This window comes from Garra rufa, chromosome 23, assembly GCF_049309525.1.
Source record: "Garra rufa chromosome 23, GarRuf1.0, whole genome shotgun sequence".
Classification (NCBI taxonomy): domain Eukaryota; kingdom Metazoa; phylum Chordata; class Actinopteri; order Cypriniformes; family Cyprinidae; genus Garra; species Garra rufa.
Window position 1 is genome coordinate 21,126,923 of NC_133383.1, and position 25,819 is coordinate 21,152,741.

A 25,819-nucleotide genomic window follows, 5' to 3' on the forward strand; every position below is an offset into this window, starting at 1 on the left:
TTAATCAGCTAATCATTTTATCTAGTGTTTGACTGCTTGTTGTTTGTATTGGGTCCAGGCCTCCAGACAGTCAATATGCAGTCGAAACACCATCAGATCTGCAATCAGCCCTGTAGCACATTCAACACTTCAGAGCGTGAGAGAGAGAAACACTCATTTGCACCTCTGACTTACATATTAAATCGTGTGGAAGGATTGTGAAAATACATGGCTATAAATAGATTTCATACGTACATGCGTTTGCATGTATGGATCGCACAGTTGTACTGAATATATGTACACTGAGTGAAACACAGCCCTAATTTTAACGGAGAATAATGAGCTTGGCTTTGGAAATTTCCATAATGAGTTCTATAATAACAGACTATATTATATATGAAGTGGCCCTAAAATTATTTTGACACTTAGTAATGTCTGCATGGTGTGCTTTAGCTAACAGTATACCAAATTAAGCGGTACATGCATCGGTGTTGTTATTGTTAACTAAAACTAAAACCGAATCTATTAAATGTATTAAAAAATGTTAAATAAGTAAGTTTAAGCACTGACCTAAAACTTAAATTAAAAGCAAAGTAAAAAATAAATCAAAGATAAATAGAAATATAAAAAAACAACAACAACAAAAAAAACAATAAAAATTAATGTGTGTATATATATATATATATATATATATATATATATATATATATATATATATATATATATATATATAAATGCTAAAATCACTTTATGTAAAATTATAAAACATTAAAATACTAAATAAATTTAAATGAACACACACTGATCTTGTTGTCTTGGCTGAAATAAATAAGTTTAAGTACTAAAATTACCCAAACTGAAACAAATCAAAGAAAAATAGAAATATTTTAAAACACAAAAACTAATAAAAATAATAAAATCACTTTATGTAAAATGATGATAAAATACTAAGAAATGTTTAATTAACACACACTGATCTTGTTGTCTTGGCAGAAATAAATAAGTTTAAGTACTAAAATGACAAACTAAAACTGAAATAAAAATAAATCAAAGACTGATAGAAATATTCAAATAAAAACTAATAAAAATGAGAAAAAGCACTTTGTGTAAAATTACTAAAACATGAAAATACTAAGAAAATGTATAATAACACAAACTGATCTTGTTGTCTTGAATGAAATAAGTTAAAGTACAAAAATGACCTAAACTAAAACTAAAACTAAAACTAAATCAAAGATCGATAGAAATATTAAAATAAAAACTAATAAAAATGAGAAAAAGCACTTTGTGTAAAATTACTAAAACATGAAAATACTTGGAAAATTTAAATGAACACACACTGAACTTGTTGTCTTGTCTGAAATAAGTTAAAGTACAAAAATGACCTAAACTAAAACTAAAACTAAATCAAAGATCGATAGAAATATTCAAATAAAAACTAATAAAAATGAGAAAAAGCACTTTGTGTAAAATTACTAAAACATGAAAATACTTGGAAAATTTAAATGAACACACACTGATCTTGTTGTCTTGTCTGAAATAAGTTAAAGTACAAAAATGACCTAAACTAAAACTAAAACTAAATCAAAGATCGATAGAAATATTCAAATAAAAACTAATAAAAATGAGAAAAAGCACTTTGTGTAAAATTACTAAAACATGAAAATACTAAGAAAATGTATAATAACACAAACTGATCTTGTTGTCTTGAATGAAATAAATAAGTTTAAGTAATAAACTTACTTGAACTATAACTGAAATAAAAATTCAAAGATCAATGTTCAAATGATTAATAAATACTATAATATTAAAGTGTATTAAAATGTAAAAGAATACTTATCTGCATACATATTATCTTTTCTCAGAAAAAAATAACCTTTTCCTTAATATAAAAAAATCCTTTTTTTAACTGATTATGTAAGCCATTTTGGTTCCACTTGATGCAGTGTAAATATACAATTAATTATAATATTAGTAATATTGTATTAGTAATATAAGTAATGTTGATTAACATGTACTTATTCTAGGGTTAGGATTAGGTTTGATTTGCAGTTAGTTTTTTTGCAATTATGTATAATATACTGTTATGACTATAAGTACATGCAAAGTGTAACAAGAACATTGTAAAATAAGTGCTACCAATATCTCTTAAACTTCAGAAGTGTGCTATCCTTTAAAATGTACGTTTATTAAAAGAATGTATACAAAATAGTTTTTGGGGCCACTGTAACACACAGAACACGGCACACCGACTCCTTCACTCTCATGCATCTGTTTGCTCCATACATACAGGGCTGTGAACGGCGAGGGACTCCTCTTCCCAAGTGATTTCAGGATAAAAAGACTTGATGACATAACTCATCCAGTGACGCATGTAACTCCGGATGCCTGAATCTGGAGCCACGTCAACTGTTACCAGGAGAAGACCGGCCAACATCACTTATGTAGGTCGCATTAAAAACACATGCGGCGCACGCAGATGCCGATTTTCAAAGACGGCCCCCTCTAAGAGCAGACTAGAATCTACTTCAGCAGAACTGAGCGGCTCTGATCATACTGAGGATTATTCGTGTTGACTCACAGAGCTAGTTATGAAAGAAGCCCACTCGGATCAAACACAAAGTTTCTTTCGTGACCTAAAGCACAGGCCAACTAAAAAAAAGTCTGATTTTGGGGGGGAAAAAACAAAAATATTAGACTTTTTCAGTGCTTTTCATCTATTGTGCTGAATATCACATGATTCCATGTTAGAGAAAAGCATTTATGAGCAGAAAATATTAATGAAAGGGGACTTGCACACAGCTTGTAGGCGGAGTTAATAAAATGATGCAAATTGCATTATAATTAACTCTAAAAAGTAGAGCATTTCCCTTTTATGTAAACTGTACTTCAGGGATCTTGCATAACAATGCACTCAGTTACAAACACTTTAGATTGTATATTAAATTGTAGTGTGTAAAGACGTTTAGTGGTTCAAAAGCACTTTTTTTAGGACAACAATTAGTGTGAAAAGTTTCAATGAAATATTTTCATAAATATCATAATGCCTTTTGCTTCAATGACAACTGACCTTCTGTACAAAGGCTTTCACATAGTCAATGTCAACAATTTGTATACACTAGTGTTCAAAAGTTTGGGGTCATTAAGGTTTTTTTAAGAAATGTATACTTTTATTCAGCGAGCATCCATTAAATTGAATAAAAGTGACAGAAAAGCACATTTTCAATGTTACAAGATTTCTATTTTGAATTAAACTCTCTATTCATCAAAGAATCTTAAAAAAAGATGTTAAAAAAAGATCAGCACATTAGAATGATTTCTGAATGACCATGTGACACTGAAGACTGCAGTAATAATGCTGAAAATGTAGCTTTGCCATCACAGAAATAAATTATATTTTAGAATATATTTAAATAGAAAACTATGGAAGTCTGTTTCTGAATAAAAAAGTGAAAAAGTTAACTTTTTATCTCACAGTTCCATCTTTTTTTTTTTTTTTTACAATTGCAAGTTTACATCTTGCAATTGTGATTTTTTTTCTCTCATAAATGTGACCCTGGACCACAAAACCAGTCTTAAGTAGCACGGGTATATTTGTAGCAATAGCCAAAAATATATTGTATGGGTCAAAATTATCGATTTTTCTTTTATGCCATTAAAAATGCCCAAAAATCATTAGGATATTAAGTAAAGATCATGTTCCATGAAGATATTTTGTAAATTTTCTACCATAAATATATAAAAACTTGATTTTTTATTAGTAATATGCATTGCTAAGAACTTCATTTGGACAACTTTTAAGGCGATTTTCTCAATATTTAGATTTTTTTGCACCCTCAGATTCCAGGTTTTCAAATAGTTGTATCTCAGAGAAACATTGTCCTATTTTAACAAACAATATATCAATGGAAAGCTTATTTACTCAGCTTTCAGATGACATAAGAATCTCAATTTCAAAAAATATTTACACTTATGACTGGTTTTGTGGTCCAGGGTCACAAATGAGATATAAACTCGCAATTCTGAGAAATGGTCAGAATTGCATGATATAAACTCGCAATTGCACATTATTAAGTCAGAATTGCAAAATATAAACTCACAATTCTTCTTAGAATTTTTCTTAGAATTGCAATTTTATATCTTGCAATTTTGACTTTATAACACGCAATTGTGAGATTTCGACTCGCGATTTTGAGAACATATTTTTCCCCCTAAAAATTGGACTTTACAACTCGCAATTGCAAGGCTATATCTCACAATTCTGAAAAAAAGGCAGAATAGTGAGATATAAACTTGCAATTGCAAGAAAAGTCAGAATTGCAGAAAAAAAAGTCAGAATTGTGACTTTTTATCGTGCAATTCTGACTTTTTTTCAATTTTGAGAAAAAAAAAAAGTCAGAATTGCAAGAGAAAAAGTCAGAATTGCAAAATATCAACTCGCAATTGAGGGAAAAAGTCAGAATTGTGAGAAAAAAGGTCAGAATTTTGAGATATCAACTCACCATTGTGAGAAAAAAAGTCAGTATTGTGTAATACAGATTTGCATTTGTAAGAAAAAAGTCAGAATTAGGATTTTATATCACGCAATTCTGAGGAAAAAAGTCCGAATTACTAGCCTGGCTATCACCAGACCACGTTATGACTTCGTCATGATTCGTGGTCTGGGAACCACATGTTCATTTTCTCGTATTTGAGGCGTGGTTTACGAATGCCCAGAGCCGTTTATTGGGCGATACGAATGTCTATCAAATGCGCTGTGCGTAGCTCATAGCCAATCGTTTCAATTATACCGGATGACGTATGTAGAGCGAACGCCAAAAGTTGCTCTTTTTTCAAAATAAACTTGCGTTCTAATGTCATTTGTCGCGTCGGGTCGCGCCGCTCGCGTCCAGTGACAGACACGAAAGATAACTTTGCGTCTGCTGCCATGCTGGATCCTTCGGTGAGTCGCATAGAAGGCGTCATCGTCTTGCTGCTCCCTCCCCGTTCTGTGATTGGTTCCCTATCTTAGGTGAAAATTAGGTCCATGGTTTCCAGACTGACTAGAAGCGTGAATAAAATCGCGCTGCGCAAGGCAGTATGGGGACACCCAGGCTACCGAATTACAAGAAAAAAGTTAGATTTGTGAGATACAAACTCACATGTGTGAGAATGAAGTCATAATTGTGAGAAAAGTCAGAATTGCAAAATATCAATTGGCAATTAAAGAAAAATTTCAGAATTTTGAGATATCAACTTGCAAATACGCAAAAAAAATCCTGAATTACGAGAAATCAACTTACAATTATATATCTTACAATTGCGAGAAAAAAGTTAGAATTGTGAGATATTTGCTCACAATTGCAAAAAAAAATAAAAAAAAATTGAGATACAAACTCAAATTTGCAAAAAAAAAAAAGTCAGAATTGCAAGTTTATCTCATGCAATTCTGGGAAAAAAGTCAGAACTGTGACTTTATATCTCGCAATTCTGACTTTTTTCAGTTTTGAGAAAAAAAAGTCAGAATTGCTAGAGAAAAAGTCAGAATTGCAAAATATCAACTCGCAATTGCAGGACAAAAAAAGTCAGAATTGTGAGATAAAAGGTCAGAATTTTGAGATATCAACTTGCCATTGCGAGAAAAAAGTGAGAATTGCCAAAAATTCTGAGTAAAAAAGTCAGAATTGTGATTTTATATCTCGTAATTCAGCTTTTTTCTCACAGTTGCAAGTTTATATCACAATTCTGAGAAACAAAGTCAGAATATCAAGAAAAAAGTTAGATTTGTGAGATACAAACTCGCATGTGCGAGAAAAAAGTCAGAATTGCGAGATATCAACGCGCAATTATGAGAAAAATTTCAGAATTGTGAGAAAAGTCAGAATTGCAAAATATCAATTTGAAATTAAGAAAAAAATTCAGAATTGTGAGATTTCAATTCGCAAGTACGATTAAAAAAGCCTGAATTATGAGATATAAACTTACAACTATGAGAAAAACAGACAGAATTGCGAGATATCAGCTTGCAACATAAGATATAAGTCATAATTGTGAGATAAAAACTTGGATTTGCAAGAAATAAGTGAGAATTGTACGTTTATATCTCGCAATTTTACAGTCTTACAATTGTGAGAAAAAAAGTCAGAATTGAGAGAAAAAAGGTTAGAAACTGGTAATTATGAGAAAAAAATCAGAATTGCAAGATAAAAACTTTGATTTGCAAGAAAAAAGTGAGAATTATACGTTTATATCCCGCAATATTACAATTGTGAGAAAAAAAGTCAGAATTGTGATATTCAAACTTGCTTTTGCGAGATTTCGTAAAAAGACTTCATATCTCGCAATTTGAGTTTATATGACGCAATTCTGACTTTTTTCTCAGAATTGCATCATATAAACTCATAATTGTAAGATAAAAAGTCGCAATAACCTTTTTAAATTGTTTATACAGTGGCGGAAACGGGCTTCCTTAGAAAACACATATTTTAGGTGGTACAAATATGTCAAAATATGACTTTGCTTTTCAGTTTGTTCACAGACTTTCAGTCCCCATTGTACATTTAATTCTACATTTATTAATCTGAATGCATTTGTGTTTGTGTTTCAGTAACTTACGGTAGGCGGGTCGGCAGGGGTCACTCCGTGTGCTGTCGGTCGAGTGGTTGCTTGACACGGAGGAAACGCTAGAGCTTCGAACAAACCCAAAGGCGGCCAGACGAGCTGGTGGAAGGCGTGAGTAACCGGGAGGACGCAGACCAGACTGAGCTGGCTTCGGCAGGAGGGATTTAGCAGCTAACCCAGTCGCCACTGGCTTTCTCTGATCTGAGGGTAAAGAAGACTTTGATTAGTATTCAAACTATCTTGATTAAAACAAAAATTATAAAAGTCACATATTGCTTTTCTAGTATATGTCAATATGGAGGTCAACTATGCATAACATATTCGTGTAATACTGCTGTGACAAAATGAGCCATACATGATCACATGACTGATTCAATTGAGAAACAGATGGAATACATAGAAAGGAAGTGAATGTTGTGTCCTGAAATGAACTATTTCTAAGCAGACAGGCCTAAAAGAGACTCACAGCAGGATAGAAAAGAGAAACTGGTGTTTTACGACCTTTCTCTGGTGCAAGGTACTGTAAAGATCGCTTTAAAAACCTGAAAGAATCATAAAGAGGTTGGCGACTGTCTGCCTCCGCTGATAACAGCATGTTGAGGCCATTCATCAACATCTATACCACTGTAGTATTCACATGGAGAAGAGCAATGAGTCACATTTCTCATCCACTCAGGGAGTCTAATTTAATACAAAACGTTTGCCAAAACATATCATCTTAGATGGCTCATAAAGTTCCTATATGAGCATGAAAATACAGTCAAGCCTGAAATTATTTATACCCCTGAAGTTTATACCCCCTGATTATTTATATCCCTTAAAGTTACTTTTATTCAACCAGCAAGTTTTTTTTTTTGATTAGAAATGACACAGACATCTCCCAGAAGATAATAAGACAATGTACAAGAGGAATCATTGTGGAAAAAAATATTACTCATCTTTTATTTACATTTGAACAAAAAGTGGCATGTCCAAAATTATTCATACCCTTCTCAGTAATCAATAGAAAAGCCTTTATTGGCTATTACAGCCATCAAACACTTCCTATAATTGCTGACCAGCTTTTTCCATGTCTCCACTGGTATTTTTGCCCATTCATCTTTAGAGATGAGCTCCAACTCTTTCAGGTTGGAGGGTCTCCTTGCCATCACCCTGATCTTTAGCTCCCTCCACAGATTCTCAGTTGGATTTAAGTCAGAATTTTGATGTATTGCTCCTTTTTCATGGTGTCGTTTACTGTGATTAGGTTCCCTGGTCCACCGGCTGAAAAACACCCAAAAACATTAGGTTCCCACCACCATGTTTGACAGTGGGGATGGTGTTCTTAGGGTTGAAGGTTTCTCCTTTTTAACGCCAAATGAAGGCTACATCATTGGGGCCAAACATTTTAATTTTTGTTTCATCTGACCATAAAACAGAAGACCAGAAGTCTTCTTCTTTGTCCAGATGAGCATTTGCAAAGGCCAAGCGGGCTTTTGTGTGCCTTATCTGGAGAAGTGGTGTACTCCTTGGTCTGCCTCCGTGGAACCCAGCGGTGTGCAGTGTCCATTGGACTGTCTGCCTTGAGATGTTGCCACCAGCAGAGCCCAGATTCATCAGGATGGCCTTGGTGGTGATCCTTGGATTCTTTTTTACCTTTCTCACCATCCTCCTGGCCTTCACAGGTGTCACTTTTGGCTTCTGACCACGTCCTCTGAGATTTTTCACAGTGTGGAACGTCTTGTATTTTTTAATAATACTTTGCACTGTAGCCACTGGAACTTCAAAACATTTAGATATGGTCTTATAGCCCTTTCCTGACTTGTGAGCAGCCACAATGCACAGCCGCAGGTCCTCAGTGAGCTCCTTTGTCTTAGCCATGACTGTCCACAAACCAACAGCAGAGAGCTTCTGTTTTTCACCTGTTGAGTTGATTAAAACAGCTGTTCCCAATGAATCAGGGTAATTAGGATGCTTGAAACAGCTTGGACTATTTGGAATGGTATAGAACTTTGGATTTTTCCATAGACTGTGACAGTTTGCAAAGGGTATGAATAATTTTGGACATGCCACTTTTTGTTCAAATGTAAATAAAAGCTGAGAAATATTTTTTTTCCACAATGATGCCTCTTGTACGTCGTCCTATTATCTTTTGGGAGAAGCCTGTGTCATTTCCGGTCAAAAAAAACCTTGCTGGTTGAATAAAAGTAACTTAAAGTCAGGACTTGACTGTATTTAATATAAAACTGAAAAGAGTAATAATTTTATTCATTTATTAATTGTGTGAATGGTTTCTGGTTCTAGGTGTATTTGCAATTTTTGAGCATAATTAAAATGAAAATTCTGTCATTAATTACTCACCCCCATGTCGTTCCAAACTCGTAAGACCTTCGTCCATCTTAAAAACATAAATAAAGATATTTTTGATGAAATCCAAGACTCGAATTCTCGTGAACGTGCATCGAAGACTAACACGGAGAAGAACAAAGCTGTTTAGCTTCATAAAATTAAGGTTGAGCCACTGATGTCACATGGACTATTTAAATGATGCTCTTACTACCTTTCTGGGCATTGAACGCGTAAGTTGCGTTGCTGTTTACGCAAGGTCAGAAAGCTCTCGGATTTCATCAAAAATATCTTCTGAAGTATTCTGAAGATGGATGAAGGTCTTACAGGCTTGGAAAAACATGAGGGTGAGTAATTAACGACAGAATTTTCATTTTTGGGTGAACTATTGCTTTAAGCCTAAAAACAACATGTTTTAGTAAAGCTTTTAAATAATTTTCTGAAATAAGTCTCTTCACAAAGGCTGCATTTATTTAATCAAAAATACAGAGCTATTTCAGCGTCTGGTGCTTAACATGAGTTTACGATCTCTAGCAAAAGCTCTTTCATTTTTAATTGGTCCAGGAGGCCAGTCATTTAAGAGTCCATTGGTTCCTCTAAAACCAGCTCTGCATAAATTATTACGATATCAGTGCTTAATAAAGGCCTCAACTGAATTGTGCAATGGATTTTCCTCACCCCATGTGCTTATTATTACACCAGTAAACATGATAAAAGCTGTTTACATATAGTAATTAATGAGGATTAATGTGACTATCTGTTGTCTTTTGCTTTCCCTTTCAGCTCTTTGTGCTGTAGGTCTTCAGATACCTGTACTGCTGGTACCACAGAGACTGTCTTGCTGTCGAATCAAAAAAATGATGATTTCAGAAAGCACAGGAAGAAGAGTGAAGTCGCACAGAAATATACATAAATATGCACTTGCAAAGAGTTACCGCGGGGTGAATTTAGGGACCCACTTCAAGGCTTGCTTTGAACTCTCAGACTCCCCCAACGCAAGGTCGTAATTTGGGGCAGAAGGAGAGAATGATCCCCTCCTGCTCTTGGAGATAAAGCACCTCGACTTCCCTGTCCCCAAAAAGCTGTGACTGCAGCAAAGCGTAGCGCATACTAAATGACAATCTACGGTTTCTCATTTCGTCTGTCGCATTCTCAGATGTTTATTAGACTGCAATGTCAGCAGTATGCTTCAGAGACATATTCTTCACAAATGAAAATACACACATAAACACTCAAGCAAATGCACACAACAAAGCACCCTCTCATCCATTCATCTCTAATCAAAGTCGTCCTGGCTCCATCGCTTCCCCCATCGACCCCCTATACCCCAACCCCAGGCCATCAAGGTCTTTAATGAAATTGCAGGCAGCTTCTCCTCCATGTGAGAGTGATCATTAAAGATAAATGTGTTGCTTTTCTCCCGCTCTGATTTTTTTTCTCCATCAATCGTCTTTATTCCTTCCCATTTCAATTTCCCAATATTTCCAGACTTGGCCAGATCATTAAAAATAGTCATTCATCATAGCTTTGATTTAGAATTTTCAGTGTTTATTTTTAATTTTTCCATACAATAAAAGTGAATGGTAACCAGAGCTGTTCCCACTTACTTTTACTGTATGGAAAAGAGAAGCTTGCATATTTTTCTAAACAGAAATTGACACAATTTTTATTTTTGGGTGAACTGTCCCTTTAACACCAAAGTGGGGGGCCATTTTCCCAATCTGTTTTGGGAATAAATAAGAAGTGTGAGTGTGTGTGTGTATGCAAATGTATTATTATGATGTGCAGCTCAAGAATTCATTGATTTCTTACTGAGTGTTAAAATGCATGAATACATTACTAGAGCACTTTCGCCAAGCCCTGACTGAAACAATGATAAACCACATCAATGAAAAATGAAATACTAAATTGTGTGTCATGTTAATAAAAACACGAAAATACCTTAAAAAAGATAAATACAACGAAACAACGAAAATACAATAAAAAACATTGTACTCTGCGAGTTTCAGTAGATGTTAACCTCTAATTTTAGTGATTGCTATCTAAAGATTTAACAAAGCCTAATTAGCAATCAGTGTTTCTTTGATATTTTTCTTCAGTTTCTTTACTACATTAGACAACTTCCAAGAAGATTTTGATCATAGGCAGCGTTTTAATGGAGCCCAGTGACCAGAATCAAATGTTTTCATTGTTTTACTACAAAACTCAAAAATGGCTGACCCCAAAAAAGGCCAACATAGGAAAATTAGGAATTGTTTGATTTTGTATACCATTCTGATACTAACCAGACCAATTTTATGATTTTTAGCAAAAACTGGTCAGAGAAATGTTTGATTCGGTATACCATTCAGATACTAACAAGACCAATCTTATGATTTTTGGCCAAACTGGTTAGAAGTTATAAGCAGAAATGTCAATTTTTTATATCTTTTGATATTTGATATTTTGATGCACTGTGCCGAAACTGTTTATGTGCCTCAGGTCATGCTTGTTATAACACATACCAAGTTTGGTCAGAATCCGCTGAAGTGTTGCAGAGATATAGCCTCGTGTCCATTTTTGCACAAGCTTCATTGAATTCATTAACACTTTACAAAAACAGTTTGGTATATCAAAAAGCTAATTTTGGTAAAATTTGTACATACCATCTAGGACAAGCTCAAAAAAGTAGATTCTTCTGGAAATTCAAAATTGTGAAAAATCTTGACAATAGAAATTAAGAAAAAAGAATTTTGCTTTTAGACCTTTTGGTTCATAAGTTATTTTGAAATTTGGCCTGTTGGTGGCGCTAAAGAGTTTGAGACTTCACATTTACTGTGGTTAATGATGAGATTGTCCTCTATCCGTGTGCCAAATTTCATAACTTTTCTGCAAGCAATTCTATAAGATTCATAAAATTTATAACAATATACTACAGTGTTAAAAAAATACAGCATTTTACTATGAAATTTAAAATGGTCCATGCTCAAAATGGCTGACATAGGAAATTGTAATGAAAAGTGAAATCAATCTTATGATTTTTGGTCAAACTGGTCAGAAATTATTAAAAAAAAGTCAATTTTTTATATCTTTTGACCAGTAGGTGGTGCCGTAATGTGCCCTCAGGTCATGCTTGGTATAACATGTACCAGGTTTGGTCTGAATCCGCTAAAGCAGTGGTTTTCAAACCAGTCCTGGAGGACCCCCCGCCCTGCACATTTTGTATGTCTCCCTTATCAGACACCCTATTTAATTCTTGCAGTCTCTGCTAACAAGCTGATGAGTTGAATCAGGTGTGTTAGATGAGGGAGACATACAAAATGTGCAGGGCTGGGGGCCTCTGCGCTAAAGCATTGCGAAGATATAGCCATATGTCTATTTTTTCGCAAATTTGATCAAATTCGTTAACGCACTTTACGAAAACCATTTGGTATATCAAAAAGCTTTTGATACCTTTTGGCCAGCATTGTCTGCATATGATCTGTGCCAGTTTTAATGAAAATTGGACAAACTGTCTAGGACGAGTTCGAAAATGTATTTTTAATTTTTTAAAATTTTAATTTGCGAACAATCCTGACTGATAGAAATTAAATTTGATTAAATTAAGCATTTGTATTTGTAAGACTTGTCATAAGCCAAGGAATCAGAGGAAAAAAATATTTTGCTTCTAGACCTTACGGTTAAAAAGTTATTAGCAAAAAACTGAGTGGCCTATTGGTGGCGCTAGAGAGTTTGAGATAGGGACTCCAAATTTTTTATGGTTAATATTGAAACTGTCTACTATCTGTGTGCCAAATTTTATAACTTTCCCGCAAGCAGTTCTATGTGCTGATATAGACTCCCAGAGCAGAAAGAAGTAGAAGAAGAAAAAAAAAGAAAAAAGAAAACTAACAGATACCATAGGTGCCTAAGCATCTCTATGCTTAGCCCCTAATAACATGAGATGGACGATAGCCACAGTGGGAAATGATTTTCCAACTTAAGCGCAATCAGACAAGCTAGACAAGGAAAAGTATGGTCACACCAGAAGAGGTTGACCTTCCTCTTGACATCTTTTATATCGCTTCAGGCATAAAACTTAAGCCTACGCACTAAACTGTATCTTTATCTATTGTAGCATCAGCATCTTTACACCATAAAAATCATATCATGTTTAACTACAGTTAAAAATTGTGACCAGGCATAGTTATTGGCATGAATTAACTGTTAATTGCTTTTCACTTCAAAGCATCACAAACAGAGCCAAACAGCAAGAAATTCACATCCGCATGCATTAATGGAGACTGTCATGGGTTTTCAGTGAGATAACAGTATGCAGATAGACAGATGCCCTCTAGAAAAAAACACGGAGGATGATGGCAATGCTGGTAGTGGATTTAAGATGAAATAACTCGTATCTTCACCTTGGCAGGCAAAGTTGTTGAAATGAAGTGCGCTTTAGAAACGGAGGGGAATTTTTAAGCTCAAACAGAACTCCCTCATGGCACAAGATGAATGTGAATTTTATTTATATTCAACTGAATGCCAGGAGGTAAAGTGTATTTTACACTGACTAGCGGCTGGGATGAGTTTATCTGTAACAATTACAAATGCATAGCTGACAGGGATGAAAAGACTTCATATGGTGTCCTCTTCCTTCCTTCCATTTAAATCTATTCATGTCAAAATACTCCAGAGTCACTTCCGCCCTTAGGATGAAGCCTTGGTGTTTCTATCAGCCAGAATGCTCTGGCCTGGGTTTTCACTGAACTTGCCCCGGTTTAGGATTCAATTTTACTTGCTGAAAATGTTTAATTGCAAGTCTCATTTAGCCATGCAAAGTGAACAACTGATCTTACCTTGAGGTTCCTGAGGGGTTTGAGTGGTCGGGTTTACTGCTTGCATTGGTTGACTGAGGGTCAGTGGTGATTTCGGCTGGCCTGTTAGGACCATCCTGTTCTTAGCAGCTGCAGAGGGCGTCCTGTTTACAGCACCAACGCCAAGCTGGGGTCTTAGGCCCCGTGGTGGACGAAAAAGACTCCCTGTATCCTGTGCTCCCATAGGAGGTCCAGAAGGGTCCTCAATTCCAGACACTGGAGACCCAAGGGCTACTGGAGATCTGCCTGCCTAAATTGGCAAAAAACATTAACACACGTTACAGCAGCAGTAAATAAACTGTTCGAGTGGTACATAAATGTGTCTACTGATCATAACAAGTGTTCAATTTTAAAAGCTTTCTAAAATATTGACATTTTCTCCATTAGGCATTCAGGGAGTAGACTGTTAAACACTCCACAACACATTATCAAAGCACTCGGTTTCACCAATATAATCATAAGTTCATGTGTAATTAGATTTACCAAGAAATAGACATAAAAGCATTTAACTAAAGAACAGCATATTGCTAAATGTCTAAAGCATTCCTTACCACTGCAGACAGAGGCTTGCTGAGAGACCCATAGAAGCTGTCCGCTCTGCTGGCCATTTTATGGGGCATGGTGTTGCTGGGTGGCTTAATCCCAGACACCATGAGTCCAGGTGAGAAGAACCGGACCTTCTGCATCTCTTGGCGATATTTATCATAAAGTAAATTTGAGGCACTCAGCACAGTTGCTTCCCCTTGATCTCCAAACGCTGGTTTGGCCTGTGTGCTGCCGTATGTTGAGAGTTTTGTAGGTAAGGACGACACCTCGTAAGTTCCCTCAAGAGGCTGGGGTTTCACCTGTGGGGTCTTCCGAATGTACGTAATGATTTTGGGCCGGACGCTTTTCGGTTTTGGCAGGCACTTGCTTGGAGGGGAGGTCTCCATTGAAGCCTGCTGTGGAGGAGTTTTATAGATGCTTGTGTTGATAGTGGTTTTAACTGGGGCTCTTAAGCCTGAGCTGTACCCAGCATAACCCAACTGAGGAGCTCGAGAAGGTAAAGTCTTGATGGGTGAGGAAGAAGGCTGTCTTTGAGGAGAACTTGTGGTCTTAGGGGAAGGGGGTGTCGAAGGTCTAGTTGGACTGCTGTAGGCCCGGCGGCTGAAGTGAGTCTTCCTTTCTAGGCTGGAGGGACTTGCTGCACGATCTGCTGAGCTTTGCCTTTGCAAGCGTTGGGCTTCTCGGGTAAAGGTCTGGTTGGGAGGTGAGTCTGTGTTGGGATTGCTGTTGACTTCTGTAGCTGGCAACACTTGTGGATGGCTCTGACCTGTCTCTGAGGAGTGGGATAGTTGCTGGTCTGCCTGGGTGTCTATGCTGGGGTATCCTGAGGTTAGTCGTTTTTCAGTAGAAAGAGGGCGGACTAGTTGCCGACAAGAAGGTAGCACCCTCACCATACCTTTCGGCGCCTCGGTTGACATCCTTTTCCCAGCATTCTGCTCTGCTTCCATTTGGAATTTCTGCAGTTTCACTGCTGCATTTGAAGGATATATTAGCTTACTTCTGTCATATTGTGGTTCCTGAGGCAGTGTGGTAGAGTTATGGTTTTGGTCCAAATCCCTGGGAAGCTCCCTGTTTCTCTCTGAGTGGATGTAGGACTCGGTAGTAGCTGGTAGCTGGTTCCTGCCTTTGCCTGAGGTAGACTTGGTGGACTGGGACGAGAGAGGCTGTGTGCGGCCTGCACTGTCCAGGGCGCTGGCTAAACTTCCACTGAGGCTGGTCACTGCAGAAAGAGAAGATGAAAAGACATTGCTCTCAGAACCACTTCGTGCATCTCTCAGGGTTCGGTTTGCACCAGAGCGAGAGCTGGAGGTCCTGAGGTCAAGGGGCTGAGAGTTCTCATTTGCATCTCCATCCACACTATGGTTTTCATTGTGGTCTTTCCAAGGGGAGCCAGCAGTGGCTGAAGATGAGAACTCTTTGTCACTGAAGTTCTTTGCTCCCTTCCTGCTTCTTTTAATCTGCGTGTCTACCGGTTCTTCTTCTACAACAAAGGTTTCTAGATCTTGACACTCCAGCAGTTCAAACTCTTCAAGCTCAGGGTCTTCACTCCGAGCATGTGTTCCCCAGATAAGGATCCTCTCCTGGGCTTCAGAGTGTGACACCAGAGGGGGTAGTGGGCTGCCATGCTCTCTGTCATCTGAATAAATGTTCTCTTTGGTGATTTGATTGGCATTAGCGTCTTCCACCGTTTCTAGCAAAGGCTGCTTGTCGTCATTCTGTATTTCTTCTTGTTGGTTGTCTTCACCGGCTTGTATCTTTCCTTGAACATTCATGTTGTATAAGTCTGAGCTTCTCTCTCAAAAGCTCCACGATAATCCTGGATCCATCAAAGGTTATGTTCTCTTACTTGCCTGTACCTAGGCTTTCAAAGTTCACAGTTTGGATGGCGTGCAGAATCACGACTCACTCTCACATTATTTCCATTTCTATTCCAAGATACCGCCAAAGGACTGAGCTGTATTTGTTGGTTTCTTAACAGGGCAATACACTTGATGACATCACATCATCTTTGAGGACCTTGAAATACCTTGTTCATTCATCTGGTGCCAAACCTGCACAGAAAATAAGACATTGCATTTTATAAGCAGTGCAGAGTATGCTTCAGCAGAAACTATCCCAGATGGGTTGTTTAATTTCCAACACAAGATTTGCACTTATTTAGATGAGTATTTGAATTCTCAGCCTTTAGGGTAAAAATGTAGTTTGTTTTCTTGGTTTTCCTGACTAAATCAAAAATGCATACATATTTTATGGAAGGCTTGTTTTCCTGACACCCAAATCTAAAGCAAAACATTCTTATTATATCAAAAGTAAAAAACAAGATTTATAACTCTGTTGCATGGCTGTTTGCGGTTTCATTGCATTTTTCAATGAATATAAAACAGCTTAAAGGCACGCAACACTTATGTAAACAGACCAAAGTAAAAAAAAAAAAGAAAGAAAAAAAAGTGTGCATTTACATTTATACCTTTCCTTCACAGAGCAATGCACAAAACGCATTTGACTCAACTAAAAGATAACTGCAAACAACAAAAAAGATTATTTGGCAACATTTTCAATAAGTCAGAATTAACGGCTCCTCAACAAAATGATCAGTCTCAGTGGACTATTTCCATCACATTTCCTTCACATCTTAGTGCCCAGTTCAGACTGACTACAGCAAATAGATTTTTTTTTTCCAGCTGGTTTCAGTCAGCTACCTTTTATATTAATTATGAATATTTCCCTGAAGACGTAATGTCTCCACTGTCATACCGCTGTGAGCATATTCTGTGGGTGGAAACCAAAAATAAAGCATTGTAGCGTTTCCTACACCTAATTCGTTTCTCTTTAAAGAACCACAAATTGACAAGCCAGTGTAATGAATAGGAAGTCCATTGACACAAAGCAATAAAATGTTTGGCTCAGTCCTTTAATATCAGATGGCAGTACCTCCTTTTCTCTAGTAATTAAATTTTTAAATCTCCACTGCTGAGAATTATGTACGGCCAAATCAGGAAGCCAATTTGAATAAATGAAGACTGATGTGCTGCAGAAAAAAAAGATGAGACAGAAACGTTTTCCCATGTGTTGGCTTCTTACTGTGCAAGTTTGCCCAACAAAAAAACAAAAAAGACAATTAGGGAGAGTGTGAAACGGCTTGTAATTAACAACACTGCTCGCGTGGGACAAAAAAAAAACGAGCCACAGTCAGTCGGGGGGTAGAAATTATGAAAATACACCATTAAGCAAAGGTGGTTTTTTTTGTATCTCTATAAAACATTGACACATCTGTTTGCTTAAAATTATGATTAGGACATGCAAACAGAAAGCCAATGCTGTTTCGTTATGGTGCAAACCAGGAAAAGGAACAAAGCAAGGTCGGTTTGACATTTTCCCAATAGGAAAAAGGGGGTTGGGGTTGTTCCATTTGCTGACTAGGTAGATTGGGTAGGTGGGTGGGTGGTCAGTGACTTAGGTGGTCTACAATCAATCACAACATAGATTTGTAAGAAGAGAAAGGTTGCCTTTTTTCACATCGACTGTAATGATTTTTGCTCCTACAGTCTTGATTAATTTATGCTGGAATAACACAAAGAAGCAAGCACTAAATCACTTCAAGTGTAAGATGCAAGTGCACATGCTTAAGCAGGAAATCAGATAGGAGGTCCATGGAAAGGAGACAGCCCATACAATCCATATCACAGTCGGTTAAATGGGCAACAATCCGAGAACAAGCATATTGACGTTGCCGCACCAGACTGTCACATAGTTCCACCCACAATCCTGCAGGCTGATGAAGTGCTAAAATCACCCACCCACATACCCACCAGCCAATTAAGACTGATATCAAGGTACACTGCATAGAGCGAATGGCATAATTGCACCAACACATATAAATATAAACAGTATTGACAAAACATAGCAATGGGGTGGTAATCTGAAACCCCAGGACACACAATCAAGCTTTATCAGTGAGATGTGTTAGTGTTATGACTGGCTTGCATGACAGTGTGAGCAACTGGCTTTGCTATAATGATGTATTTTTATTTTCATATAAGAGTTTTCTCATTTGTGACCCTGGACCACAAAACCAGTCTTAAGTCGCTGGGGTTTGTTTGTAGCAATAGCCAAAAATACATTGCATGGGTCAAAATTTTTGATTTTTCTTTTATGCCAAAAATCATTGAGAAATTAAGTAAAGTTCATGTTCCATGAAGATTTTTTGTAAAATTCCTACTATAAATATATCAAAATGTAATTTTTGATTTGTAATATGCATTGTTAAGAACCTAATTTGGACAACTTTAAAGGTGATTTTCTCAGTCTTTTTGATTTTTTTGCATCCTCAGATTTCTGATTTCAAATAGATGTATCTCAGTCAAATATTGTCCGATCCTAACAAACCATACATCAATAGAAAGCTTATTTATTGAACTTTCATATGATGTATAAATCTCAGTTTTGTCAAATTTAACCTTATGACTGGTTTTGTGGTCCAGGGTCACATTTGATCCTTACAGTTTGCCTGCTAGATAGATAGACAGATATATATGCAACTATTACAGAAGGTTCAAACACCTTCTGTAATCACTGATGCTCCAGAAAGAAACACAATGCATTAAGAGCCGGGGGTGAAAACTTTTGAACAGATGTGAAAAATGGTTCTTATTTTGCCTAAAAAAATCATATTTTTTTCATTTAGTACTGCCTTCAGAAGCTACAGAAGATTCTTACGTTTCCTTGAAGACAAAAATGATCTTCGAATTCAAAAAGTTTTCACCCCCTGACCCTTAATGCATTGTTTCCTTCTGAAGCATCAGAGAGCATTTGAACCTTCTGTAATAGTTGCATATGAGTCCCGCAGTTGTCCTCAGTGTGAAAAGATGGATCTAAAAATCATACAGTCATTGTTGGAAAGGGTTCAAATACACAAAATTCTGCAAGGTGTATGTAAACCTTTGACTTCAACTGTAGATATATATTCCATTTTAAAAACAGTACATTTTTAAAAACAGTCAAGAGGGAGATGAAAAACAGGAAGGAGAACTCTGTCCTGAGACCATGTTCTACTTAAACACACTCTGCCTTCAAGCTGATAACAAACTCACAAGCCTGCTCTCTCTAGCTCTTACAAAACACTCAAGCAACCTGCTATTTTTCCACAGAAGCTAGAGGTTCCTAGAACACAAATAGTTCCTGGATCCTTGGTTGCTCTTGGAAGTACATTCTAGGATTTACATTCCAGTTATTAGCACCAGTAACGCGACTCCACCTCCTGACATTTCCAGCTGAGTCAGTCTGTATGGTCCAGTCTGAAGGTGGAGTTGATCATGCTAATTTATAGCATGTTTGATCTATACATAGCTTATGTGTGAAGTGAAAGAAAGGAAAGGAAAGGAAAGGAAAGGAAGTGAGGTGAGGCCAAGTATGGTGACCCATACTAGGAATTTGTGCTCTGCATTTAACCCATCCAAGTGCACACACACAGTAGTGAACACACACACACACCGTGAACACACACCCGGAGCAGTGGGCAGCCATTGCTGCGGCGCCCGGGGAGCAGTTGGGGGATCGGTGCCTTGCTCAAGGGACTCACCTCAGCCGTGGTATTGAGGGTGGAGAGAGTGCTGTACATTCACTCCCCCCACCTACAATCCCTGCCAGACCTGAGAATCGAACCTGCAACCTTTGGATTACAAGTCCAACTCTCTAACCATTAGGCCACGGCTGCCCCGTACATGTGAGTTAAACAAATAATCCTGTGCCATGCTGTGAGCTCATCAGGCAAGACAAACAATCTATTGTTGCTATTTACATTTACATTTACATTTATTCATTTAGCAGACGCTTTTATCCAAAGCGACTTACAATTGGGAATTCAACAAGTGATTCATCCTAAGGAGGCAGATCGACATAGGAAGTGCTCAAAAATACCATATGTAAGGCGTTGTTAGATGAGTACGGGCTAGAAAGGGAAGATCAGGAAAGAGAGGAGAAGATTTTTTTTTTTTTTTTTATTGAGTCAGATAGTGTCGAAAAAGATGGGTTTTCAGCAGTCGCTTGAAGACAGTAATGGAGTCTGGGTTCCGGATGGGGGTGCTATTGTTCTCAAGTCCTGCATGCTCATTACCAATCACACAAACTGAAGTCAGTCTAGTTCTTTTCTCTAATTCCCTACAATTTCACTTCAGTATACAACATTAGTGCACTAGAAAAGATTCTTAAAAAGATAGTTCACCCAAAAATGAACATTACCCCATGATTTACTCACCCTCAAGCCATCCTAGGTGTATATGACTTCTTCTTTCAGATGAATACAATCAGAGTTATATTAAAAATATCATCTTCTGAGCTTTATAATGGCAGTGAATGGGTGTTGAGATTTTTAAGCCCAAAAAAGTGAATCCATCCATCATAAAGAAGTGCTCGACACAGCTCCAGAGGGTTAATAAAGGCCTTTCGAAGCGAAGCAATGCATTTGTGTAAGAAAAATATCCATATTTAAAACATCATACACCATTATCTCTAGCTTGCGCATGTTCATGAGAGCATGTGTGTAATCTCTGGTGAGAAGTGACAAACATGGAAGCACAGAGGGAAAATGTTAGAGGATTTCGAAATAAGCCAAGAGGAGACTGGTTTTCCTTTGCTGTAAATAAAACTTGGTTCCAACAAGACTAACATAGGTATTCTCACTGGAGCTTATGTTACGCCTATGTCATTCCCTAAAAAATGCCACTTTCGCGTGAACGTGCATACGACAGTTAGTGACAGGTAGAGATTACGGTTTATATTTTATATTTTCTTACACAAACCCATTGATTTGCTTCAGAAGGCCTTTATTAACCTCCTGGAGCCACGTTGAGTACTTTTAAGGAAAGGAAAGGAAAGGATGTGACATGTGGCCAAGTATGGTGACCCATACTCGGAATTTGTGCTCTGCATTTAACCCATCCTAGTGCACACACACAGTAGTGAACACACACACAGAGCAGTGGGCAGCCAATGCTGCAGCGCCCGGGGAGCAGTTGGAGGTTCGGTGCCTTGCTCAAGGGTCTTACCTCAGTTGTGGTATTGAGGGTGGAGAGAGCACTGGTTTTGCATAACAATACCTGCAGAACCTTTAGGTTACAAGTCTGACTCTCTAACCATATACATCTCCGATTGTACAGTTGAGGTCAAAAGTTTACATCCTCCTTTCAGAATCTGCAAAATGTTGAATTATTTTACCAAAATAAGAGTGAACATACAAAATGCATGTTATTGTTTATTTAGTACTGACCTGAATAAGATATTTCATTTCATCAAAAATAGTCCACAAGAGAAAATAATAGTTGAATTTATAAAAATGACTCCATTCAAAAGTTTACATCCCCTTGATTCTTAATACTGTGTGATTACCTGAATGATCCACAGCTTTTTTTGTTTAGTGATGATTCATGAGTGCCTTGTTTGTCCTGAACAGTTAAGCTGACCGCTGTTCTTCAGAAAAATTCTTCAGGTCCAGCAAATTCTTTGGTTTTCCAGAAATTTTGTGCATTTGAAATACGATTCAAATATTAGGAGGGGGTGAAAACTTTTGAAATTTGATGACCAGGGTAAATAACTTATTTTGTCTTCTGGGAAACATGTAAGTATCTTCTGTAGCTTCTGAAGGGCAGGACTAAATGAAAAAAATACGACATTTATTAAAAATCTCCATTCTGTTCAAAAGTTTTCACCCCCATCTCTTAATGCATTGTTTTTCCTTCTGGAGCATCAGTGAGCGTTTGAACCTTCTGTAATAGTTGCATATGAGTCCCTCAGTTGTCCTCAGTGTGAAAAGATGGATCTTAAAATCATACAGTCATTGTTAGAAAGGGTTCAAATACACAGAAATGCTGAAAAACTAAAGAATTTGTTATCCTGAAGGATTTTTCCTGAAGAACAGCAGGGAGTTTAGCTGTTCAGGACATTTGTATTTGTCTGAAAGAAAAAAGTCAGATACATCTTGGATACTTTTGGTTGTACCTGACCAAATCAACAATATTACGGTGTGAAAAATGCATCTTTACATGTAGCTCTATAAACGTAGATGTGTATGACAGTAGCAAAGCTCTTTCAAAAGTAACGCAACAGAGATTCTCAAGTCTCAAAGAAGGAAATCATCTAAGTTTGGGGAGCTGAATTCACCCCAGTGTGAGGTGAACACCCCCATTCAACCATGATGAAAGAACACCGTAACGGTGAATGACAAGCCGGGTCTATGCTTAACCTTTGAAGAGCGCTGTGTATCTGCCTTCTCTGTAGAAGTAAAACACACCAGCACAACCTTAATGACATATTTACCCTCAGGTTTTCACATCCTGCAACTTTCTACAGCTCTTCCTTTTAATCTCGAACACATTTTTGTACCTTGCAAAGAAGGTAAGAAGAAGAATGTGTTGGTATCGGTAAACCTAACAAGGTGGAATCAACAATGGCGTCTTGTGCTGAATATTGAGAGATAAGGGTAGATTTTCAGCTCAAGTTTGGAAGCCAATTTAATTTTAGATTTTATTATTTTAGTCTTATGTTGTTCAGTGTCACAAAAATAATTCGACACATTCAAATACCAGGTGTAAATGGCAATCTGATGCTAATAGGAAGTGTAAACATGGCCTATTGATAAATGAAGACCAGTAATTAACACCTTCCAGTTCAAGTAATTAAGAAAAAATGGACAACACAGCAGGAAAATCTGTTGTATAGGCATGGTCTCATGTTGTTAGTGCACGTGGTGTTCTTGTGTTTCTGTATCTCCGCTGTTGTTAACTAAAGTGACAGCTGGGCAAGGAAGGTTCAGACAGACGGACAGGTTTGCTCTGTGCTTCAGCCTGGTCTGGAGGCTTGTTTTGGGCCAACTCTTCTCGCTTCTCAAGCCCCCTTTGAAGCTAATTAACCTTGGCCTAAAGATAGCACAGAAGACTTCACGACTTCAGCATGAGCCAAAGAGTCTGTTTTCCACTTCAGTCCTGTCAACACATTCATTTAGCAGTCTATTATTTCCTCAAATATAGTTCATCTCTGTGGCTGAAGTAGAAAATACACACCCTTATTAGCATACAGACTGAGAAATGTAGATGATATTAAATGCATGAATGTTGCTATTGTTGACTATTAAAAACTATTAAACTCCTTTTGATTAAAATCTATTAAAAAGCTATTAAAACTAAAACTATTAAAATCATTAAATATCAGTAAAATAAATTTGGTAATTTATGAAAAGCTTAAATAAAGTATAAAGATTTTACATAAAATATAAATATTATATAAAAAGAAGAAATGTTGCCTTGGCATCTAACTGAAATAAATAAGTAAATAAATATTTTTAAGTACTAAAATTACTAAAATGCAAATAATAGAAATTAAAGCTAAAACTAAATATAAAAAAGACAAATGCACTACAAAATTACACAAAATTACACATTTTATGTCATTTTTGTATTTTTTTTTATAAAATTACAAAATTATCAAAAATTAAACCTAAATCAGTATATTAAAATTAAATAGAATAAACAAACACATAAATAATAAATTGTTACAATTATTTAATAAATAAAATGAATAAATAAATAAATGTTGACATAAAAACATTTATAACATGTAAAAATGAATAAGTGTGGAAATAAATGCATAAATAAATTTAGAAAAATAATTATACAACTTGATAAATAATTTGAAGTGCTAAAATTTCTAAAATTAAAATGCAAATAAAAGAAATTAAAGCAAAAAATAAATATAAAAACTAATAAAAATGACAAATGCACAACAAAATTACATAAAATGTACAATTAAAATGAAAACTGAAAATGTAAAGATTAAAGCTAAATCAGTATATTAAAATTAAAATAGCACACAAACAAACAAATAAATAAATAAATAATCAATTATTAAAATGATTATATAAATAAATTAAATGATTAAGTAAATAAATAAATATTATACATCAAAATAAATATAAAAATATATAAATTCATAAAGGTAAAAATAAATAAATATAGACATTTGCAATGTATAAATAAATAAGTGAAATAAATAATAAGCATAAATAAACGTGGGAAGAAAATAAATACAAAACTTCATAAATAAGCTCAAGTATTCAATTAGCAAAACTAAAATGCAAAGAAATTAAAGCTGAAAATAAATATTTAAAAAACCCTAATAAAAATGACAAATGCACAAACAAAATTACATAAACTGCAATTGAAATCAAAACTAAAAATGTAAAAATTAAATTAAAAATTATATTAAAATTAAAATAGCACATAAACAAACAAAATAATATACATTAAAATAAATATAGAAATATATGAATTCATAAAGGTAAAAATAAATGTTTGCTGGCATAAAAACATCTATAATGTATAATAAATAACAATAATAAATGTTTTAAAAGTAAGTACAAAATTTCATAAATAATTTTACTAAAGTACTAAGTACGAAATTTAAAAAAGCTAAAAAATTTAAAAATAAAAAATAATAATAAAAATGACAAATGCACAACACAATTACATAAACTACAATTAATACGAAAGCTAAAAATGTTCAAATTAAAGCTAAATCAGTATATTAAAATGTTTTAATAAAAAAGATAAATAAATAAATAAAAATAAACAACATCAAAATAACTTTATAAATGTAAAAACAAATAAATATTGACATAAAAACATTTATAACGTATAAATAGATAAGTGTGGAAATAAATGCATAAATAAATACAACTTCTACTTTATAAATATGTATAAATATTCTAATAAATAATAATTTGTCTCATTAAAAATTCTATTTATTTCTATGTATTTAATATTTATTTCTATTCTTATTCTTTCTTAATATTTATATAAATATTTAATTAATTAATGCTTATAATACTACCAGATTTAGTCCTCACTAGTTGGCACCTAGTGTATTTATTTATTTATTTATTTATATTCTGAGAGAAAAGAAATCAATGCACCATGAGGAGAAGCATCCTCAGTGCTGTATTGGAGTCAATGTGCTCTGTAAGCAGAAAAAACTGCACCAAGCAGCACCACAAGGCTCCTCAGAGCAGCCAGACGAGGCAGGAACAGATGCCTGAGTCAGGGTGAGCCTGCCAGCCAATCTTGAAAAGAGGGTTTATCAAGTGTGAAACTGGGGCATGGTGGAGTGAGACAGGACGTGGCACCAGCTCTCCCGTCCAGCGTTAAACGCCTAATGATAACAGAAAATGAACAGCGAGCAGCCTCAAATTACTCAATCAAGACAATGAGCTCAAGTAGATGGGCTTTAATTAAATCAAAAACACAACTGCTTTGGGAATTATTGATGGTTCGTGGTAATCATCGCCGTATTTCTGCTGTCGCTTGGCCATGGCAGGGGCGATCGGGGACGGACCTGAGGAGGGGAAGCGAGCGGCGGCTCAGAACGCAGGCTTAATTCAGCGAGACTAATGGTAGTTGAAAGCCCTTCTCTTTCTGTCATGGATTGAGGATGTGTGTGTCAATCAAGGTGCAGAGCAAAAATCAAAGGCCACTGAGATAAAATAAGAA

General features: G+C 35.9%; 1 protein-coding gene across 2 annotated transcripts in view; it reads right to left on the reverse strand.

The window, feature by feature from the left end:
- Nucleotides 1-25,819, reverse strand: part of mtus2a (microtubule associated tumor suppressor candidate 2a) — a 110,823-nt gene that overhangs the window by 45,302 nt on the left and 39,702 nt on the right. For both annotated transcript variants that reach the window (XM_073830065.1, XM_073830064.1), the window contains exons 2-4: nt 14,291-16,336; nt 13,722-13,989; nt 6,574-6,780 (exon numbers count right to left, since the gene is read on the reverse strand). In XM_073830065.1, the coding sequence (XP_073686166.1) occupies nt 6,574-6,780; nt 13,722-13,989; nt 14,291-16,057 (2,242 nt within the window). In that variant the 5' untranslated portion in view covers nt 16,058-16,336. The remainder of the gene's footprint in view (nt 1-6,573; nt 6,781-13,721; nt 13,990-14,290; nt 16,337-25,819) is intronic.